General features: G+C 39.4%; 2 protein-coding genes across 2 annotated transcripts; both read left to right on the top strand.

Moving 5' to 3' along the window:
* Positions 1 to 117: 117 nt before the first annotated feature.
* Positions 118 to 2,750, top strand: LOC111463497 (GLABRA2 expression modulator-like). Its single transcript, XM_023107450.1, has 4 exons — positions 118 to 409; positions 493 to 594; positions 1,950 to 2,221; positions 2,322 to 2,750. The coding sequence occupies exons 1-4, from the start codon at positions 118 to 120 to the stop codon at positions 2,508 to 2,510; spliced, it is 855 nt and encodes a 284-aa protein (XP_022963218.1). The 3' UTR covers positions 2,511 to 2,750.
* A 3,561-nt stretch (positions 2,751 to 6,311) lies between these two features.
* On the top strand, positions 6,312 to 8,978 carry LOC111463141 (zinc-finger homeodomain protein 1-like). The gene is made up of 2 exons (XM_023106974.1): positions 6,312 to 6,323; positions 7,866 to 8,978. Exon 2 carries the CDS (start codon positions 8,051 to 8,053, stop codon positions 8,792 to 8,794), a length of 744 nt encoding a protein of 247 aa, XP_022962742.1. The 5' UTR covers positions 6,312 to 6,323; positions 7,866 to 8,050; the 3' UTR covers positions 8,795 to 8,978.
* Positions 8,979 to 10,645: the final 1,667 nt, after the last annotated feature.

Here is a 10,645-nt window from a genome sequence, read left to right as displayed (position 1 = left end):
GGGGGGGGGGGGGGGGGGGTGTGTGTGTGTGTTCGTTCATGCTCCAATTAGGCTTTGTTGTATTTGGTAATTTGGTTGGAGTAAAATAGAGGAGCACAGAATCTGAAAGCTGTGTTAATGGAGAAGGCGAAGCAGGAGGAGGGTGAGAAGAAAGGTCCGATCTCGACGAGCCCAAGATCCGATGGAAAAGAGGAGGGGGATGGGAATTGGGGGAATTTGGTGATGGAGTCAGAGCGCCAGGTTCCGAGGCAGAGCGAACAAGGTGCGGTTTCAACGCCGTGTTCGGGGTCCAAGAAGTCGGTGCATTGGAGCACCGATTTGGTGACACAATCTCCTTCTGTTGCTTCCAATGCTTACGCCTCCAATTCGCATGCTTCTTTGCCTCCTTCCTCTTCAACTTCCGTGAAAGGTATTTTAATGTGTGGTTGTGTTTGCTTGGATTGTGTCGGTTGTGGCACCCTTGTGGTAAATGTTTCAATGCGTTTTGATCAGAGACGGTGGATTCTTTATGGACCGTGCTTGGGAGATGGGGCAAGCAAGTCGGGGAAGCTACCAAAAAGGCTGAGGATCTTGCTGGCAACACGTGGCAACATTGTATGTTTTCTGTTCTTCCTATGCTCTTTGTTTTAATTACCTAATTGCGGCTGAAAAGGACAAACTATTCCCTTCATTATCCAATTAAATTGTCATGTTTAAAGGTTGGTCTTCTAGTACCATTTTTGTTTGTTTGTTTTTGTTGACGTGAGATTCCAGATCAATCAGAAACGGGAACAAAACATTTCTTTTATAAACATATGAAAACTTCTCTTTAAGTTTTAGAAGCCTTGAGGGGAAACTTAAAAGAGAAAACACAAAGAGGACAATATCGGTTAGTAGCGGGTTTGAACTATTACAAATAGTCTCAAAGCTAGACATTGGGCAGTGTGCTAGCGAGGACGCTGGGCCGCGAATGGAGTGGACGCTGGGTGGTGTGCGAGTGACGACACTAGGCCCCAAAGGGGGTGGATTGTAAAATCTCACATCGATTGGAAAGAGGAACGAGTACCAGTGAGAATGCTAGGTTCCGAATGGGGTGGATTTTGAGATCCCATATCAGTTAGAGAGAGAACAAAACCATTACTTATAAGGATGTGAAAACCTCTTCCTAGTTTTTTTAAAACCCTGAGGCTAACAGCAATACAGAATGACTATGACTGAAAGAGAATAATATTACTAGAGGTGGGCTTGAGCTAAGCGATACGTAACGGGTCGAAAGAGAATAATATCTACTAGGAGTGGACTTGATTCTTTTTACTCTTTGGATGGATCATAATTCAATCAAAAAAATTCTAGAATTACCCTAAAAAAAAATAAAATTCTTTTTTTCTTTTAACTTTGCTGAAATCAACAATAGTTCTCTTCATTCTGAACCTACTACATTTGAATGAAATTTCACCTGATTGAAATATTTCTTATGTTTTATTGATTCCTATGAAATTAAAAAAAAAAACAATTTGAATATTGAGTGGGATTTTTTAATGAATCCATTTTTATGTTATTTCGGAGCTATTACAAATAGTATCAGAGCCAAACACTTAGACGATGTACTAGTAGGAACACTCGCCATCAAGAGGGGTAGATTGTGAGATCTCACGTCGGTTGAAAATAAGAATAAAAAAACATTTCTTATAAAGTGTGCAGAAACCTCTCTTTAGCAGACATGTTCTGATGTCCCACATTAGAGAGGAAAACAAACCACCAATCATAACAGTGTGGAAACCTTCCCCTGCCATTTTAAAGCCTTGAGGGGAAGCCCGAAAGGGAAAGTCCAAAGAAGATAATATTTATTAGCAGTGAATCTAGGTCGTTAAGACACTTTTTAAAACCATGAGTTTGACAAGAATACGTAACGACTACATCTACCATGTTATATGATATGATTGAAACTCAGCCATACTTTCATGAATCAGTGAAAACAAGTCCAAGTTTTGCGGACGCAGCACTGGGAAGAATTGCACAAGTGACCAAAGTATTGGCAGAAGGTGGGTACGACAACATTTTCCAACAAACCTTCGATACAGCACCCGAGGAAAAGCTCCAAAGCTCCTTTTCATGTTACTTGTCAACCTCTGTCGGACCTGTTATGGGCGTACTATACGTATCTACCGCCAAGCTTGCATACTGTAGCGACAATCCCCTTTCATACAAGTCCGACGGCAAAACCGAATGGAGCTATTACAAGGTACTGGGCTTCTAAAAAAATCAAAACTTTCGTAACCCCACATGCTTATGAACATATTTGATCTTTATTGACAAAAAAAAAAAAAAAAAAAAAAAAACAGGTAATCATCCCATTACAGCAGCTAAAGGCAGTGAATCCTTCCTCAAGCGGAATGAACCCTGCTGAAAAGTACATACAGATAATCTCTGGTGACAACCATGAATTTTGGTTCATGGGGTTCTTGAACTACAATGGTGCTGTGGAATGCCTGCAGGAGTTCCCTGAGTTGCGAGCTATACAGTCGGTGTAATTGAGTGTACATAAGGAATGATAGGGTTCATCATAGTCTGATGCCTCTTGTTCTACTTCTTTTCTGGGCCTGTTCTCTCGAGACGAGTGAGCCCAAGCCCATCTTCGTCAAGCCCACCACTTTTTGGGTGCGATGGAATTTTCTTTTTTTTTTTTCTTTAATCATGTCATCACATAAATAGTCCTGAAATATTCTCCTAAAATGGATGTCTTTAGGCTTTAACAGCTCACACTCTGATCAAATCTAAAAGTATGCAATTGTATTGTATTGTATGATTAAATGATTGCATTTTGGTAACGAAATTCTGTCATGATTATAGTTTTAATGTAATATAAGCTTCCTATTAACACCTATCTGTCCAACTTTTCATTGATGTATGTCGGTGTTTGCTTTTGTTCAATTTAAGCAATCATGAGTTCGTATTTAGTCTCCTTTCTGTCCCTAGAAGAAATTATTCAATTGTTTTAATTGTCCTTTTGGAAGAAGATGAGTGTATGGCCTTAATGGCAACCCTAACCATATTGAAACCCTAATCAAGTTTCAATTTTTATTAGATGGGTTCTTTTGAAACATTTAGAAATGAGTGTCCGACATTGTTCTCTTTAGATTTTTACTTTCGAATAGTGACAAATGGTATAAAAAACCAGGTATCGGGTGGTATGCCAGCGAGGATATTAATCCCAAAATGGTGTAGTGTGAGATCCCTAACAGTCAACATTTACAAATAGTATCAGAGATAGGTATTGTACAAAGACGCTGATCCCCATAGGGGAGAATTGATTTGGGTGGATTGTGGGCGGTGTGCCCGTGAGAATGTTGATCCCCAAATGGGTGAATTGTGAGATCTCACGTAGGTTACAGAGGGAAACAAAACATTCCTGATAAGGGCGTGCAAACCTCTCTCTCTAATAGACCTATTTTAAAATCTTGACCGGAAATCGAAAAGGGAAAATCTAAATAAGACAATATCTAGCCACCGTAAGGTTAGCCCATTAGTGAGTTTATTAGTGAGTTTAGAGAGTTAGAGTTTGATGTAAATTTTGATGATGAAGATGGGGGAGGGATGGAATGATTATTCCATTAAGGTACACAAAGTAGATGGTAGTGGGGGAAGCACTTGGCGGTGTCAACCCCAAATATGGAAGCATATAATTGAAGTTTGATATACTGTAATCTTCCCCAGACAAGCCCACCTAATCCTCTTCATCTTGATTTTATACTGGTAAATTAGAATTGAAGTAAATGTCAACGAAAGCAGTGTCTCGCATGGTGGCAATGTCAGAGGTAGGGGGAGGAGGTGGGGCTGAGTTAGTGACCGAGAAGCAAGCTGAGGGGGTCTGTGGTGTGGCCTGGTGTGGTCTGCTCTGTGGGCCACTGCTTATGAAAAGGCTGCAAAAGAATATTGAAATGGAAATCACGGTCGTCCCACTCCTTCTCCCGTCCTGTCACAATCCACCCTCCCTTTTTCCCGCAATTCCCTCTCTCTCTTTTTCTCCCGTTTTCAATTTCCCCGTCCCGTTCTTACTCCCACTTAAAAAAAAAAAAAAAAAAAATGGTAACTTTATTTTTAGCGGAGAAGTAAGAGCAAGCGTGGTTATTTTCTCATGCAATGTCGTGTTTTTTAGCGGTTTCCCGCCAGCTGACAGATCCCCCACCAAAAAACAAAACAGAGACGAGGGTGGATGGAGATGTTTTTGTTGATGATGTGATGTGAGCCAAAGAGAAAGACTGTGTTTCTTTCCCTCTTTCCCTTTGTGTGTGTAAACAGTAAAGACATGATTAAGGATTGGGTTGGGTTTGGTCTGGTCTGGTCTGGTTGCATGTCAGCTGCACGTCCCGTCAGATGTGTCTGTCTGAGTCCTCGGCCCGTTTGGTTTGGTTTGGGTGTGCGTTTGAGGGTCACATGTTCATCTTTACCCCTTTTAATGGATCATCAATCGCCATGCCTCCGGAACTTGAACCCTCCTCTCCCTCTCATTATTGCTTTCCTTCCTCCTCCACTTCAACCCATCCAACTCCTTTCCTTTTCCCTCACTTTTTCCATTTCTTTTCGATACAACATTCGCCCACTTACACATTTTTCTTTTTAAACCAAAATATATGGAAACAAATAATTTCTTTTTTGGAATACAAAATCTTTAAATTAGTATAAATTTAGTCTTATGTGATCCAACAAGGAGGTTAAAGGTTTAAGATGGTTAAATTTGGAAGGTTTGGCTTAAAAATTTGATATTATTTGATGAACACTAGAAATACAGGCAGCTAGAGATGGGAACACAGTAGGAATGCAAAATAGGTACAGAAAAATTGGCAAGGCAGCCATGATTCGAGAAAGCTGACTCATGTTCGACAATAACTTCTGGTCCGAGTTATCAAATCTGGTTCGTTGTATAGTAAAAAAAACTGTAACTTTCTACTGCACCAAACAATTCTTACAGCGATAAAAGAAACAAACATTTTCATTGTTACAGAGAAGATACGAAAAATCATTGTCTGGAAGCAACCAAAATCGAATGGGGTTTTGGTGGTTTCGTGCGTGCCACTTATTAAATCCATGCACACAACAAATTACATGGCAGACAAAAAAAAAAAAAAAAAAAACCTTGGAATTCAACTAATCATAATACCCATTTGTTTAGAACACAAAATCAGAAGAAAAGTTATGTTTTTTTGACATGGGTTTCCTAAAATATGAAAAGGGTTTTGTTTAAAATGGGTCAAAAGCTAATTATTTGTGTGTTTAAGTTGAAATAATTGAAGGGTATTGATGATTTTGATGTGATTAGACTGGAATGCCTTGGAATTTTATCTTTTTCTTGTTTTTGTCTGTGTTTCCATTGAATTTAGGGGTGTTTTTTGGTGTTCTACCTCAAGCATTTGGAAGGGTGTGTGTGTGTGTTTGTGTGTTTGTGTGTGTCTCTCATTTCTCTCTCTTCCTCGGGAAAGGTTTGGCTTTTTGTTATCAAATAAGCGTCAGCACTGCAATGGGACGACTGAGATTAACCTACTCGACTTAAATTAATTAATTATTTATATCTCATTTTCATTTGTTTTCTCACAATAATCTGTGAAAAAAAAAAAAAAAAAAAAAGACAAAAACAAAAAGGTGAAATTTAAGAACATAATTCTTGTCCCTTTGTCTATTCATCTCATTTTCAAGATTGTTGAGAGTGTAGTTTCACATGATGGTCCATAATTATTTTTGAGTCATGTCCTACTTAGTTATGTCAATAAAACTTTAAAGTCTCGAATAAAGAAGTTGTGAGTCTCGAATAAAGAAGTTGTGAGTCTCGAATATATAGTAAGTGTCGAAAAAAAGGTATATTTTATTCGACGACTCCATTGAAGAGCCGAGCTTCAGTTTAAGGGAGACTGTTCGATGGCTCCATTTACCTTAGAGAAGGCTTTATGGTGTACTTTGTTCGATGAAAGAATTATTAAAGATTGTTGGGAGAGAAGTCCGACATTAACTAATTCCCTTTGTTCGATGGCTCTAAAGGAATCAAATCTCGATTAAGGGAGCTCTCCTATTATGAAGAGTCTGTGAATCCTAACACGGCATAAATTTAATTATATTTAGAAACACACGAGCTATGGTTCCTCTTCATTAACCTAACCAAATTGTTAATGGAGTCCGTAGGATTAGAAGGGCAGACAAGATGAGATGGTGACGACAAGGCCCAACAAAACTCTAGAGCCGAAAGGGTAAGAGAGTGAGTGAAGCAGTAAGGATTGGACGCCATAAATAGAGAATCAAAGGCGAAGAACCAGACAAAAGGACAGCCTACAAAAACAAGTTAAAAACAGTGGTATGTTGAATTGAGAGCAGCATGCATAGGCAATGAAGAGACAAGGTTAAATCCTATTGCATTAGGGTTTGAGATTAGGGAGTTTATTTTTGTGGCATGCACACACACACTCATAATGTTTGCTTCCTTTAGAGTCTATAATCATATTCCCCATCACAATTTCTTACTTAATTAAGCAATAACTTTATGTCTAGCCTTCATTATTCACTCTTTTTAGGTTTCGTTTATCTAAGCAGTTGGTAACTGTTTCACACTGTTCTTCCTGCCCTTAGCTTTAAGGTGCATTAAAGTTTGATGAGTTTGTCGTAATTTGAATCTTAATTTCAGTGATGTTTGGTAACTTGTTTTATTTGTATCTTGTTCCAAGTAAATCTGTCGTGTTTGAATTTGATCCCCTTTTCAGGAAACGTGGATAGGGTTATGATTTAATGGAGTTGCTAATACTAAATAGAATCGAAAAGATATTGTCTGTTTTTGTCTATTACGTATCATTGTCAGTTTTACGGTGTTAAACACGCATCTATTAGAGAGAGGTTTTTATACCCTTAGGAATATTTTGTTCCCCTACCAACAGATGTGAGATCTCATAATCCACTTCCTTGGAGGTTAGCATCCTCACTGACACACCACCTGGTGTCTGTCTCTCATACTCTTTACAACCGTACAAGCTTACTCATAACAAATAATGTCTGCTTTGGACTGTTATGTATCACCGTTAGTCTTATGGTTTTAAAACACATCTACTAAGAAAGGTTTTTACATCCTTATAATGAATGTTTCGTTACTCCTCCAATCGAGGTAGGATCGGATGAAACCAAAATATAAGTTGAAATAAATTAAATAATGAAATTAATATAAAAATTATTTGATTTGGTACTAATACGATTATGATATTTACGAAAATAATTAGAAAAAAAAAAGTGCCGTTCGTGGGATTTAATTAAGAATTAAAATGTATTTCCTTTGTAAGACAGCAAAGTGAGTGGCTTTGGTTGGTAAGATTGTGACACTTCTACAACACTCCACACCACCACCACCATTTTTCTGTCCAAGGAAGCGCGTAGTTTAGACGCGCCACTAAGAGAAGGTGTGCTAAAAAACAAAACCAGAGGTTATCCATCCCCTTAGCTCAAACCCTGGATTAGGGACACGGTCGTATTTAATGCTTGTTGACGCCAAGAGCGCGTCACCCATGTCGGAGATGATCACACGTAGGCAGCTGCTTTAAATGCCGACAATTTATTTTTTCCTACGTAATTCCGTGTCCTTGTCTACAAACACCCACACTGAATCTTCACATTTGTTTCACACCATTACACCCACGCGCCACCCCACGCTCCGGCCACTGTCTTTCTGAAATTAACCCACCTCACCTCACGTCAGTCCGTTTTGAGTTACAGCGCGTGGCCCTCACTCACTCTCTCTTCTCGTAAATTAGAAATTCACCCTTCTTTGTAATCTTTTTGATCTTTTTTTTACCTTTTTACTGCGCAGTAATTTAAAACTTGGGGGGCGGGAGATTTATTTGGTAGGGAGTGGGATTAAGAAACGGCAAAGTATATGAAGGCCTGTGATGAAGGACAGCTTTTTTTTTTGCAGAGTGGAAAATTGATGGCCACATTCTCTCACTCCTCTTATCTTCTTCTCTCAAATCTCCCTTAAACTTCTTCTCACCGTCTTTTTCTCAATTCCCCCTTTTCCAATTTCAATTTTTTCGCCTCCGATTCCGCCATGGATTTCGAAGATCAAGATGACCACGACGACGACATGGAGATGGCGGCGGCGGCGGCGGCAGCGAGTTACGACCCTTTGCAGGGTAACTCAGGTGGGCGAGTCAAAACCCCAACCAGTACGGACCCAAGTGGACAGAGGAAACCCAAGTACAGAGAGTGCTTAAAAAATCACGCGGTTGGCATTGGAGGTCACGCCCTTGACGGCTGCGGCGAATTTCTAGCAGCTGGAGCTGAAGGAACTCTCGACGCTCTTAAATGCGCCGCCTGCAACTGCCACCGCAACTTCCACCGCAAGGAGACGGATAACCTCAACGCCACCGCGGTTGGTGTTGGACTTGGAATCGCAGAGCCATTTCTATTGCCACACCCGAGTCAGTTCTCTCCTTACTACCGAACCCCAACTGGGTACCTCCACGTGGCACCACACCACAGACCTCTAGCTCTCCCCTCCACCTCCGGTGGCGGTGGTGGTGGCACCCTGAGCAGGGAGGAGCAGGAGGACATGTCGAATCCGAGCGGTGGCGGGGGAGGGAGTAGCAGCTTAGGGAGGAAGAGATTTAGAACAAAGTTCACACAAGAACAGAAGGACAGAATGCTGGGACTGGCGGAGACATTGGGGTGGAGGATCCAAAAACACGATGAGGCGTTGGTGCAGCAGTTCTGTAACGAGACCGGAGTGAAGCGGCACGTGCTTAAAGTGTGGATGCATAATAACAAGAACACTCTTGGTAAGAAACCCTAGAATCAAACCAATCCAAAAAAAAAAAAAAAAAAAAAAAAGTTTTATCTTGATTTTTGAATTTAGGGTTCCATCATTTTCATCCCCAATTCTCTACATTCTTCTTTGTTTTCTGGGTCGTGTTAATTAATTGGAATATGGATATCTAATATATCCAATTATTATTATTATTTGTAGGTTTAATTTATATTAATTATTAGTATGCCCTAATTCTTCATTTCTCTATTATTAATTAATTAAACCTTTTTTTAGCCTTCAAAAAGTTGACTTAAATCACTTTTTCTCTTTCGTGGAATCTAAGAAAAGAAAACAGAACGGGATTTGGGACTAACACCAACGTGTTTGATCCTTCCCTGTTCAAGAAAGCTCTTGAAACGGCCTTTGTTGTTGCCATTTATATCCTTCCTTGAAGAAGCTAGGCATGGCCGCCATGGGTATCATCCATCTCCCACTTCTCTACTCAATATTATGCTGTTACGTTAATTTCTTTGTCTACCTCATTAATGTTAATTATTTTGTGGGTTTTGGGATTAAAAAAAAAAAACATATGGGGTTGTTTTTGTGATGTGTTGGATATTATTGGTCGACAGATCCAATGTTTTGGTCTCGAACACTTTTCGTTTTCATCTGTTCTCTAAGGGAACATGTGGGCACTCCTAGCTGCGACATTTTTTTTTGAATCTTTTCTCTTAAAATTCTTTGGTTTTTCGCCATCTCTTTTGTCTCTCCTTCTCATACTTCATCCTTCCATACAATCTTTTGGTTTCTTCCTCCATCGTGAGTTCACTTCTTTTCTTCAACAATCCTTTTTCATTACACATTTACCCTTAAAATTCTTATAAAATTGGAAGAATATGTTCATGTGAGATCCCACGTCGGTTGAGGAGAGTAGTGAAATATTCATCATAAGAGTCTAGAAACTTCTCCCTAGTAAGATGCATCAGCGATATTTAACGGGCCAAAGTGGATAATATTTGCTAGTGGTGGGCTAGTGCTGTTATAAATGATATTAGGGCTAGACAACGAGCTGTGTGCTAACGAGGACGCTTAGTCTCCAAGAGGGTGGATTGTAATATCTCTTATAAGAGTGTAGCATATACGTTTTAAAACTGTGAGGCTTGACAGTAATACATATCGGGTCAAAACTGACAATATTTGTTAGCGTGGATAGGAAAGAGAGTAAATTGAAATGACAAAAAACCACCCCAATAGGATTAAAAATTTTAATTTTGGCTTATGGATCATCATATATTTTATAAGTATTAGATGAATAAGCCTCTGAGCGATTTTTGGTGCATTAATTACAACATTTGAAGCATTATTTGTTTGTTCAAATTTGTTGATTCAAACGTAGAAGCAATTAAGGAAACAAGGTTGTTTTTTTGTGGTTTTTGGAGTAAAAAAGGTACTTAGACAGGGGGTTGGTGTTTTATCCAAACAAAGGAGCATGTTGAAAATGTGGTCCATTTTTAATGGCCAACCAAAACCTGCGAGCAAGAAAGCAATGGGGGAGAGAGGAAATATTTATGCCCGGTCAAAGTCAAAGTCAAAGTCAAAGTCTATGAATATGGTGATGGAGAGTGTAGTTTCGTTTGTTAATATATAATCATACCCATAAAGCAGCCACGGATCATTTCAGCCATATGAGAAGTGACGGGTTGTTTCAGCCTTTTCTAAGTTCTTCATCCGAAAAAAACAAGACATCGATCCTTTTGTCCTTTTTCTTGTCATAAATGAATGGGGGTAAGAATCACGAACCTTCACAATGCTATCATATAGTCCAATTTGAGCGTAAACTCTAGTGGGTTTACTTTTTGTTTCTCCAAAAGGCACGATACAATATTCCTTACTTAT

The sequence above is a fragment of the Cucurbita moschata genome, unplaced genomic scaffold, assembly GCF_002738365.1.
Source record: "Cucurbita moschata cultivar Rifu unplaced genomic scaffold, Cmos_1.0 Cmo_Scf00028, whole genome shotgun sequence".
NCBI classification, from domain to species: domain Eukaryota; kingdom Viridiplantae; phylum Streptophyta; class Magnoliopsida; order Cucurbitales; family Cucurbitaceae; genus Cucurbita; species Cucurbita moschata.
The sequence above is the reverse complement of the archived record's forward strand: the minus strand, read 5'-3'. Positions and strand labels throughout refer to the sequence as shown.